Here is a 12,739-nt window from a genome sequence, read left to right as displayed (position 1 = left end):
ATGTGGTAATTTAAAAAGTTCAGAATTGTCTGCTTAAAAGTCAGATATTTTTTTTAAGAAATAAAATATCCACTAATTTCTTTTAAATAAAGTTTTAAATACGAATTTGTTTCTAGACATTTATATAATAAAATATCCACTAAAATTTTTGTAAGTAAATAAGAGGTGTAAACAAATATTACAGAGCATACACAGACAGTGGCAACTATGCTAAGCAGATGCAAAAAAATCACGGATCCATTACAAATTAAAAAAAAAGTTTCCATTAAATTGAAAAATTGGGCATGACTTCCCCTTCTAATCTGTGTTTTTATCGGTGACACTTGATGCTGTTGGGCTCATAATTTCTGGACAAATGGTTTAAATAGGACCAGTCCCAATCAGCATCAAAGTGCATGGCCAGTAAAGCAGGGAAAAGGCAGAGAAAAGGAAGAGGATGGGACTGCAGCCATGACATTCATGCCGTGACATTATATTTCTTAAAATATTAAACGCTCTCAAAAATAAAATAGCATTATCAATTCAAACTTTCACGAGTCAATCATGAAAGTTTAAATGATCGTGACATGTCATTTCTGAATAATGTAGGCATATTCGTCATGGATGCTTGTTTCTGTCTAAGACAGAAACAAAACTCTTCCTGCTACATAGATAATATTAATTTAAACAAACTTACCTGAAGAAATAATGCGATTGAAGATACAATTTGCTGCTGCTCGTTTTAGTTCGCCAAAGTTCAAAATTTTCCGTAAAATTTTCTTCATGTATCCGAGTTACTTGAAAGCCTGAAAAACTAACATGACGTCATAAGCGTTTATCGGCCATTGATCGTTGCGGTATATTTACCGGCTACCGATCCAGATTCTCCAAGGTATCTCCGAGAACCCTTGTCGTAAAAAGGTAGCTCGCCCCCCCCATCCTCCAAAATTTCTCAGCGGATTTGCGTGAATCTCAAAATCGGTTCTGAGCAAATTTAAAAACCGGAAATCCGGCCCAGGCCGGAAAATTATCAGGCCTGGAATTTGTACATGTTACGACGCTTTCGCGCCATTGCGCGGAACGTCACATTACGTTAGCGTCATAACTGTGAGTTTGTTGTTTATAGACATCGAGATTTGAAATAGATTCAGAACTAGACAACATGTTCTTCCTTTTATACGATCACAAGACATTTTGGTGCCGTAACAAACTAGTCAAGAGTCGAAATATGCAGCTAAACAAGCTCATTGCGATGCGCGACGGTCATCGTCGCCTTATATCCAGAGAACTAGAGAGATTCGACTCAACCGAGTTAACGACATCAGAGTACGAGAGATTACTTCACATGATTGTGGAAGAAGCAGAAGAAGTGAGAACGCTGAACGATAAGATCGTCAACCATAACGATATCGAAGATTTATCATCGGAACTGGTCGAGGGAAAATCATATTCATTTTCGACCTAGAGTTAAAGATACAAAGACTTAGAGATAATCTGAATAAACGTATCGGAAACAAAAAAGAAATTACATCGAACGTTTCACAAGACGAAAACAACAGTGGGAAACCGGAACCCGATAAAGAAATTGTTTGCGCATTAGACGAAATACAGCCGGGTCTTCCGGAATTGAATCGGCACACACTTGAGGTATCTACCACGAAGAAGATGACCAACCAGAGTGTTTCATTTCAAAAGCTGCCAAAACTATCTCTGCCGTCGTTCCACGGGGATATTGTAGAGTGGCAGACGTTCTGGGACAGTTTCGAATGTTCTGTACACCAAAACCAGGCACTATCAGACGTGCAGAAATTTGCATATCTTCGTGCATTAGTTCATGGCGCAGCGAGTTCATGTATAGCGGGATTCCAGTTAACAAACGTGAACTATATGAAAGCTATCGAGCTACTAAAACAACGATTCGGACAGCCAGAAAAGATAGTAGAGGCGCTGATGCTATCGCTGATCCAATTAGATCCACCAAAGAACACTCCTGATAGTCTTCAAGCATTTTATGATAGACTAGAGACCAGCATAAGAGGATTAGAATCACTAGAAGAGTGCCAAGAGACATATGGGAATCTGTTGGTGCCTATCATAAGAGACAAGTTACCGACCGCAGTACGTCAAAGTATGGCACGTGATCATGGGACCAATCGCTGGAAGCTTCCCGACCTAAGATGTGCCATCGAGAAAGAGATTGCCATCATGCGAGAAGGCGACACACGGGAACTTCCGGTTTACGGCGCACATATGCCGACTGCGTCATTCCATACCGGAAGTAGATGTCCGAGGAAAAAACTCATGCCGTCAAGATCAAACGAAGACATTAAACATCGGAAGGTGACCTGTCATTTCTGCGATGGAGAACATTTTGCAACAAATTGTAACAAGACAACCAACGACAGGGTTCAAATTGTTAAACAGAAGAAATTGTGTTTCAACTGTCTGTCAAACTCACACCAAGTAGTATTGTGTAAATCCCACAACAGATGTCGCAACTGTCAGCGAAAACATCATACCGCCATCTGTGAGCAGAGGAATACGCACTCTTCCCTGAATCCTGATGCCTCTCCATTCCAAGGCAGCGCTACGGCACATACAATTCTTCATTCTTCCACACAGGCAAGATCTAATGTTCTCCTGAAGACCGCCGTTGGCAAAGTAAGTTCCGACAACTGTATTATTGAAGCAAATATCTTGTTTGATGAAGGTGCTCAGAGATCTTTTATCACAGAGAAACTTGTGAATGAATTAAATGTTAAAGAGACTGGTACAGAGACAATCTACTTGGCAGCATTTGGTCATTCATCTCAAAATGTGCAGATAATGAAAACCGCCACAGTGCACGTTATCACTGACTGGAAGGAACGGATCCCCATTGACGTCCTAATTACGTCCACCATAGCCGTCCCGCTTCAGAATCTGCAGAAAAACATCACGTCCCTATCATACCTACGAGGTTTAAAATTAGCACACCCAGTTACTGCTCATGAGACGTTTGATATTGCAATGCTGATTGGTGCAGATGCTTTAACTGGAAGATAGTTCAGAATCACGTTGTTAGAGGCAACGGACCTACGGCAGTACAATCAAAACTTGGGTATCTTCTTTCTGGCCCGCTGCCAAATACAAGCGCAGGGACAATACACCATATGCTGAACGTTATGACGTCACCTTTGATCACCGTTGACATCGAGCGATTTCGGAAATTAGAGTCCATAGGCAACACGCCGGAAGTGGAGGTGACTTCCGGTCCGAAAGAACTTCAGACATATATGGATACCTGCATATATTACAAGGATAACCAATACAGTGTTAAACTGCCATTGAAAAAAGACCACCCACTTTTACCAACGAATTACGATGCAGCCGTCAGTCGTACGCAGAACATTATAAATCGTCTACGAACAGACCCGTACATGTTCCAGAAATACGACGATATTATAAATGAACAGCGAGAACGTGGATTTATAGAAGCCGTTGACTACCATACGTTATCGACTGTGATCACTGAAATAGAAGCTGTTATAGATGATCGACCTCTGACCTACATCAGTACCGCGCAGAGTGACTTGCAGCCGCTGACACCTTATCATCTTGTTTCCGGTCGCCGAATCACAGTGCTACCCTTCAGCCGTGACGTGGATTTGGATTCTCAAAATATCGTCACCAGAGAGAATATTTCCAAACGAGCGCGAATGCAGCAAAAACTCATCGACGATTTCCGCTGCAGATGGAGAAGAGAATACCTCACAGCTTTACGCGAAAACCAGCGGATTTCCGGGCGTAATGAACAGACGATTAAAGTCTGCAACATCGTCATGGTACACGATGAAGGTCCACGGTCACGATGGAAATTGGCGAGGGTCGAGGCGCTCATCCAAGGCAACGATGGACGAGTACGAGCCGCAAACATTCGGACTGACGGGGGAATTACGAATCGCCCAATTACCCAACTATATCCATTGGAGGTCGGAGACGAAACAGTGTCATAAATTGACTGATAAATCTTGTTGCGAAAGACAATAATCGTGCTAAGAACATTTTGTTTTAAAATGTATTTTCGTTCCAGATATAACATTAATGTTGAATTTATATAATTATTTGTTTCATGCTTCGATATTTTAAGTGCATATTATTGTATTTCTATGTGTTTATTCACATTTTGCGGCCCCGAGTATGTTGGGAATTTGTACATGTTACGACGCTTTCGCGCCATTGCGCGGAACGTCACGTTACGTTAACGTCATAACTGTGAGTTCGTTGTTTATAGACATCGAGATTTGAAATAGATTCAGAACTAGACGTGTTCTTCCTTTTATACGATCACAAGACATTTCGGTGCCGTAACAAACTAGTCAAGAGTCGAAATATGCAGCTGAACAAGCTCATTGCGATGCGCGATGGTCATCATCGCCTTATATCCAGAGAACTAGAGAGATTCGACTCAACCGAGTTAACGACATTAGAGTACGAGAGATTACTTCACATGATTGTGGAAGAAGCAGAAGAAGTGAGAACGCTGAACGATAAGACCAGTCAACCATAACGATATCGAAGATTTATCATCGGAACTGGTCGAGGGAAAATCATATTCATTCGACCTAGAGTTAAAGATACAAAGACTTAGAGATAATCGGAATAAACGCATCGGAAACAAAGAAGAAATTACAACGAACGTTTCACAAGACATTTATCAAAACAGGAAGCAGCCCGACTATACCGTGCACAGCATTCCGGTCGTGAACAACGCCCCCTACCTTGCACAACAACTGCTGACTCAGGCGACACCGGCCGCTCCCTTAACATACAAGCTACCGCGCGACAAATACCACGCCATTGAGAAGCATGTGATGGGTAATTCAGCGATAATCCTGCCCAGACTGTATGTGCTTCTGGGAGTGGATAACACTACGATCAAGATAAGCACAAATAGCAGAACCCGAAACACACACTCGGAAAAGAAGACAAAAACGGATGCAGTTAATCGTTCAAATTACACAAAGGATACATTGACTCCCTGGCGTGTATTTCTAGTACAAAAGGGATCTCACGCCGGGAACCAAGAAGACAATCTGATGGAAGCGGTACAAGAGAGTGGTTCAGACGACTCGGGTAAAAAAGATGTGACGTTCACTTTAAGTGGCAACAGTCAGGAAGAGAGCACGATGATCTCCACGTTGGTTATACCGGACCGCACGATTCCCTGCAGCCAGAGGATGCCATTCAAAAGCGACAACGAGACAGTTTTCAACAGTGCGCCGGAAGTGGATGAGAGCGGCGATACATTCCTCAAGCGCCTGCAGCGCTCCAAACTACAGAGTCCAAATGATTCGTGTATGCCGTCGGGTCATGAGTTTTGCTTCGAGGCAGTAGTGAATAAACGTTACAACCGCTGGAAACGACGCAGACGGAAAAAGAACTCTAAGCACCGACAGCTGGTCGTCGTCCCTGGCAGCGGCAGCTCTGACGAAAATGACGAAAGAAACTCTGTTATAGAACGAATCATTGACACCATGTATGAACAAATCCACGGGCCCGTTCCGCATACCCCGAACGGATCCAGCGACACGCCGCGCATGCGCAATCGCCGAAGCCGGGAAAAGGAATCGTCCACTAATATCGTTTCCGACGACGATGGTGACGTAGACCCATCGAGTGGCAATTACGACGCTAGTTCGTCTTCTTTATCGACAGACGCTCTACGCGTTACATACGATAACATTCGGCATATAGCAGACGGCTCTGTGTACACTACTGAGACTAAAGTGTATTCCCCACAGGGCTACCGCGTTCGACCGGAAGCGAGCGACAGTGGCGCCACCTCGGAAGATATGTGCGCCTGGTCGCACATTGAACAATACAAACATGAGATACTGATGCGCCTTAAATACACCCCCGAGGAGGTGGTCAAGGGAAATGATGGACTGGTGCAATCAACAAAAATTAGTGTTGGAAATTGACAAAAAGACAAATTACGAAACTATATTCCCTGTAAGTGAAGTGAAAATAATGAAACATTTATAAAACTGGTGATTGATTTCATATACTGAACGTTTTCATTGTGTTAAGTATGTTGCAAATTAAGTTGTGCTGATATTTTGTTTAAAATGTATTTTCGTTCCAGATATAACATTAATGTTGAATTTATATAATTATTTGTTTCATGCTTCGATATTTTAAGTGCATATTCACGTATTTCTATATGTTTATTCACATTTTGCGGCCCCTAGTATGTTGGGAATTTGTACATGTTACGACGCCTTCGCGCCATTGCGCGGAACGTCACGTTACGTTAACGTCATAACTGTGAGTTCGTTGTTTATAGACATTGAGATTTGAAATAGATTCAGAACTAGACACAACGCTGTCTTTCTTTTATACGATCAAAAGACAAGGGGTCATCTACTTTCCAAGGTCAATGCACATGTGAAGTATCAAGCCAATCGGTCAATTTGTTGACAAGTTATTGATCAGAAACTATTTTCACACTTATTGTGACAGTGACCTTTACCTTTGACCTAGTGACCTCAATTTCAATAGGGGTCATCTACTGTCTAAGGCCAAACCACCTGTGAAGTTTCAAGCGCATTGGTCAATCCATTGACGATTTATTGATCAGAAACAAATTGGTCTACCGACAGACCGACTGACATCCAGCTTCAAAACAATATACCCCCTCTTCTTTGAAGGGGGGCATAATTACAGAAAGAAAAACAAGAGCTGTCTCCATCGGAAGACATATGCCCCCCCCAAAACGCTTTTTCGAAAACCTAAACGCAGATTTCGAAACCTTAACGTTTAAGGTCAAAGGGGTCAACATTTGTGTGCGTATGGAAAGGCCTTGTCCATATACACATGCATACCAACTAGAAAGGTTACATCTGAAGCAACATAGAAGTTATGCGCATTTTTCAAGCAGAAAGACAATTTTTTGATAATTCAAGGGCCATAACTCAGAAGTGCCTGGGTAAATTTCGCTGATTATCAAACATAACCTAGATTGTATTGCCTTACACATTTTAATGACGTTTGGTGAAGATCCGATGACAATTGCTAGAGTTATTGAGCGGAAACGAGAAAAAACTCAATTTTTCGATGATTCAAGAGCCATAAATCAGTGGTGTGTAGGTAAATTAGGCTGATTATCGAACTTGACCTAGATCTAATGACTTTACACATTTTTATGAAGTGTGGCAAAGATCCTATGATATTTGCTCGAGTTAATGAGCAGAAATGAGAACAAAACAAATTTTACGATGATTCAAGAGCCGTTACTAAGGTGTGTCAAGGTCAATTTCGCTGATTATCGAACTTGACCTAGATGGTATAGCCTCACACATTTTCATGAAGTTTGGTGAAGATCCTATGACATTTCCTCGAGTTATTGAGCGGAAACAAGAAAATCCCCAATTTTACGATGATTCAAGGGCCGTAATTCAAGTGTCTGGGTCAATTTTTTCGATTATTGAACTTGACCTAGATGTTATTGCCTTACACATTTTCATGCAGTTTGGTGAAGATCTGATGACAATTGCTTGAGTTATTGAGCGGAAACGAGAAAAAAAACAATTTGACGATAATTCAAGGGCCGTAACTCAAGAGAATCTATGTGAATTTGGCTGATTATCGAACTTGAGCTAGATATTAATGCCTTACAGATTTTCATGAAGTTTGGTGAAGATCTGATGACAATTGCTCAAGTTATTGAGCGGAAACGAGAAAAAAAACAATTTTACGATGATTCAAGGGCCGTAACTCAAGAGTGTCTGAATCAATTTTAGCCTATTATCAAACATGACCTTGATAGTATTGCCTTACACATTTTCATGAAGTTTGGTGAAGATCTGATGACTATTGCTTGACTTATTGAGCGAAACTAATCCGGAGACGGAAAGACTGACTGACTAACTGACATTGCGATTTTAATATGCCCCCGGAACCTATGTTCTGGGGGCATAAAAATAGTAACCCTCAATTGGGCTCAAACCACTGACCATTGAAGTAAAAGTCTATCGCGTAGACCACTATGCCATCCGTGCCCATACAAAAAGTGATGCACTTTTTATTTTATATAAAAAGCAATCCTCGTAGTATCACAAAATATAACGACAACAACAGAACTCTCCAAATTATTCAATCTTTTTGCATTGCAACGCTTTATAATTTTCAGGTTTTTGAATTGACAAAAGATGTAAATCGTGGATATTTTAGAGCGAGGTACTGGTATATGTTCAGTAATACTGTTTCCTCACAAATATCCTTATTGCAACGAAAATTTGCGAATCTGAATAAAAAAAAAAAATGATGTCATTTTACCAAAATGTGAAAAGGCCCCTTTAAAGCATGAAAGAACACCTGCACACACACCAACAAGCACGAACACAGACCTCCATGAATAAACAAGATATGTGTTTGTCAGAAACACTATGTCCCCTTCTGCACCGCTTTGAAGCTATATATTTGACCTTGAAGAATGACCTTGCCCTATCACCACTCAAAATGTGCAGCTCCATGAGATACACATGCATGCCAAATATGAAGTTGCTATCTTCAATATTGCCAATGTTAAAGCAAAATGTTCAAGTTGGGACAAACAAACACATGAACCAACAGACAGGGCAAAAACAATATGTCCCCCACTACATTGTATAGTGGGTGGGGGACATAAAAATATTTTTGCAATGGTACAATACCTGTTTGTGCTGGAAGTATCTGGCAGTTGAGGGACACCGATACCTTGTTGAGTGGGGGGTTTTTAAACTGCTGATCAACACAGATTTCCTGTAAAAAGAGCGAAAATGAATGTCCAGACAGTTGAAATATGACCAGCTTCAGAAGACAATTGGCTGTATGATTTATGCAGCCTGTGTAGCTCCAGACCAGCCTGTGCATCTGTGCAGTCTTGTCAGGAGAGACATTGTCCACTTATGAGACCACGAAACCTGGTGTGACTGTGCAGGATTGGCTGGAGCCACGCTGGTTGCACAAGATATAAGACCCATTTTTGCATGACACTGATCATATCATTTGATGCCAAAAATGAGCCCTTAAGAGACATTTTCAAGTATTCTGTGCCATTGTGTTTCATGTTAATTAAAACAAGAGGGCCGCCTTGTGGGTGCAGACCGCTCATCTATTTTCTTTTTAAAGGTGAAGGGACTCTCATTTTCAATCACCAAGGAGGGAGGGGTGGAGTGAAGAGGGGTGTATAGTGTGGGGGCGCACAGGTGAAGGGCGCGTGGCCAAGTCACTTTAACACTATCAATTTGTCATAAAAAATAATTTTTTATCATATTGACAAAAAAAAATAAAAAAATTCTGATATGTTATATATGAACAAGGTAGGTATCTCTTGACACAGGAAAATCACCTTCATCAACATTTTATGCGATTTATTGCCTGAATGGCAGTCGATTTTCGTAAACTATGTACCATTTTGTTGGGAAAGGTTGCCTCGTGACGAAAAATGACCACAAACGGCTACTTGCCGACATAAACTACAAGAAAAACATATCGAACTTGTAAAAATGCTGGGTCGGCTTCGATCTGACCGAAGGTTCAGTGCCGATTTTTACAAGAGTAAAAGCATCGAAATACCCCAGCTACCAAACATACTCCGCATTCGTACAATAAACAATTACGAGTTTATCAACTGACAACATAGATTTGTCTTTTTTTCCACACTTAACACTAATATAATCGTTATGTTTGAATGTTTATTTCAATCGTGTACGATCGTCCTTCACCTTACGCTATTTATACAAATTTTGGTTCCGCGCCTCATAGTTACCGAAATCCTGAAACCGAGAACCGTAATAAATATTGAGCGTCTAATTGACATGGAGCTTGACTCGAAATTGCCAATAAACAAATTCCGATTTACAACGATTTTGACGTTATAATGCAAACAAAAGGACAAATCTGTGTTGTAAGTTGATAAACTCGTATTTCTTTATTGTACGAATGAGGATTATGTTCGGTAGCTGGGGCATTTCGATAGTTTTACTCTTGTAAAATCGGCACTGAACTATCGGTCAGATCGATATAATAAATTATTGAATATGAACAATTTCCCCATGATGGCTTACGTTATACTGTCAAGCACTCGAATAGTCGAGCGTGCTGTCCTCTGACAGATCTTGTTTTAATGCTGCTCACTTTCCAGCCAAATCAGCAAGAAAGTTACTAGCATCATTTCATATTAATATTCACTCTATATTTTGACTTTACTTCCTGCAAATATTTTTACCGGAGTGACCTAATAACAGCTCCAATAAGAAAATTTGCGGGGAGAAAAGTCAAGGTATAAACTGAATTTTAATACAAAATAAACGCTAATATCCTTTTTACTTATATGGCTTGAAAGTGAGCATCATTTACAAATTAAACAAAAGTAATTTTAAGGGCATAAAACGGGGAAAAATAACTGTATTGGAATTGACGTCACCCTCTTTACTATCACATGTTTACCCACCTGAGACTGGAGCTTGTGTATGGATTGTATATAATATAAATATATCAGTTGACATCACTCTCCTCTGGTTCACTTACTGTCATATTGATATACTTAACTCATCAACTGTCTTAAATATGTATATAATATTATTTATTTGCAAGATAATCTGATGTAAATCTTGTTATGCAGATAACTTTTTCCACATATTAATTTTCAAAATCCTTATCTTGGTTCAAAAATTAAAATATAAAATCAACAGTATGACGGTACTTACTTCTGACCCAGTTCCTGTATGAAGACAATGGCTGTATTGTCATTTATCTCCTGTATATGTCCATGATAGTGAGCACCTTCCAAAATCACCTAGGAAATAGCGCAAATCCTTGCAATCATACATATAAACCATCAAAGTACATTGAATATACAATTTCAGTCTGCCTCTACACTTCAGTATGACTTCAGGCAGTTCAATAATAAATTTAAATGACGGCAAACAAATTGTATTTATTTACTGGTTGCTTTATTTTGCATGAACACAACTCAGTAAAGCACAGGTCCACCAAATATCTAACCCTTGTAAAATGATATTTTCCACTAATAAAAAGAGCACTTTTTATGCTAAGCTTTATGCATTACATCAAAAGGTAATATGAATGTCATCAAAAGGTAATATTAAAATATCATATATTTTCAACATATCAACATCTGTTTAAACCAGTCAATGATGCAGATTTAAATTTCAATTGTTGCTAACTAAGCTGACACATAGAGGGTAAACCCTGAACATTTCTGCTTTAGTAACGATTTTGAATAGAAAGATTGCCATGCTGAGTGAATATATGGGTGTAGTCAGCTATTATTCAAAACTTGTACTAGATGTAGATTCTATACGCTACACTTGTTAAATATTAATAAATTTTGTTTTTCATGATCACAAAATTTGTGAAGTTAGAATCAAACAACTAACAAAGATAAAATTGTTTAAGTATTTTACTCCAGTTATTAAGACAATTTGATTTTGTTTTCTCTATTGTTTTTTTGCCATCATTAAAACTAGGGATGCAGCAGGTAGACAGGTACACGTATTCCATGATATGTTAACCTTTCTAGACTAATGGTAAACCTGGAACTTCATTTGAATAAATGAATATATATATATATATAACTTTATTTCTAGCGCTCAACATACTTCCAATTAAAACTTACAACTTAAAACAATAGAACGGGTCATTACCTCGTCAATAAAGAGGCAAAAAACCAGTACCTTTGTTGATAATTAAATAAACACACAGTACCTTTGTTGATAATAACAAGGATCAAGTATTAATAATGGGCACTGTTGTTTTGTTTCACTGGATTTATTTGACACGTTCACTTAATGCGGGATAAAAATAAAAAGAATACGACATGGGTATGCTTATGTAATGTTGTTTCAGCCATATAAATAGGCGTATTAAAATTAATAGTTTCATTTTGTGTTCAGATCTTAAACACTCCACATCATATTTGTTCAATCAGAATTGTCATATATGTTTAGAATCAAAATTTCATATTATACGTAACAATTTTCATCATCAATAATACCACCATCACTATCTGAGAAAATTCTAAACTAGAAATGGCGCGGCAGAGGCCGACGCGTATCCCCACGCCGCATGTTTGACCCAGGGGCGCCCCATGGTTGGTAATGGGTCCATGCATAGTTGAGATTGACCGTAATGTCATAAGAGAAGTTCAGTATCAATAAGAAGTGAATCGGTGAAGAAATAAAGAAATTATAGTAAGACAATTTTGGGTGGAATGGGCGGGGCGCCCCAGGGTTGTTAAAGAGGACATACATATTGAGGTTGACCGTATTGTCATAAGAGATGTTCATGAGTATCAATTTGAAGTAAATCGGTGTAGAAATGAAGACATTATAGTAAAAGGCAATTTTGGGCGGGCGTGGCCTATGTGGGCGGGGCGCCCCAGGGTTGGTAATGGTGCCATGCATTTGAGATTGACTGTATTGTCATAAAAGAGGTTCAGTATCAATTTGAAGTTAATCGGTGTAGAAATGAAGATATTATAGTAAAAGGCAATTTGGGGTGGGGGTGGCCTATGTGGGCGGGGCGTCCTAGGGTTAGTATTGGGGCCATGCATAGTTGAGATTAACAGTATTGCAATCATATTATTGCTGTCAGTTTACGTTCTCGTCATTAAACGTAAGCTAAAACAACAATGTAAGTGTTTTACCAGTATTAATTGCACATTCTGGCGCCAAAACCTATATATATGATATATGAGCAGTATCTGGTCTGT

The 12,739-nt window shown here is 39.5% G+C and overlaps 1 protein-coding gene across 2 annotated transcripts in view; it reads right to left on the bottom strand.

The window, feature by feature from the left end:
* Positions 1-12,739, bottom strand: part of LOC127880156 (OTU domain-containing protein 4-like) — a 183,025-nt gene that overhangs the window by 13,500 nt on the left and 156,786 nt on the right. For both annotated transcript variants that reach the window (XM_052427389.1, XM_052427390.1), the window contains exons 10-11: positions 10,713-10,801; positions 8,676-8,763 (exon numbers count right to left, since the gene is read on the bottom strand). In XM_052427389.1, the coding sequence (XP_052283349.1) occupies positions 8,676-8,763; positions 10,713-10,801 (177 nt within the window). The remainder of the gene's footprint in view (positions 1-8,675; positions 8,764-10,712; positions 10,802-12,739) is intronic.

The sequence above is a fragment of the Dreissena polymorpha genome, chromosome 4, assembly GCF_020536995.1.
Source record: "Dreissena polymorpha isolate Duluth1 chromosome 4, UMN_Dpol_1.0, whole genome shotgun sequence".
In the NCBI taxonomy this organism is placed as follows: domain Eukaryota; kingdom Metazoa; phylum Mollusca; class Bivalvia; order Myida; family Dreissenidae; genus Dreissena; species Dreissena polymorpha.
This window is presented reverse-complemented; position numbering and strand designations above follow the sequence as displayed.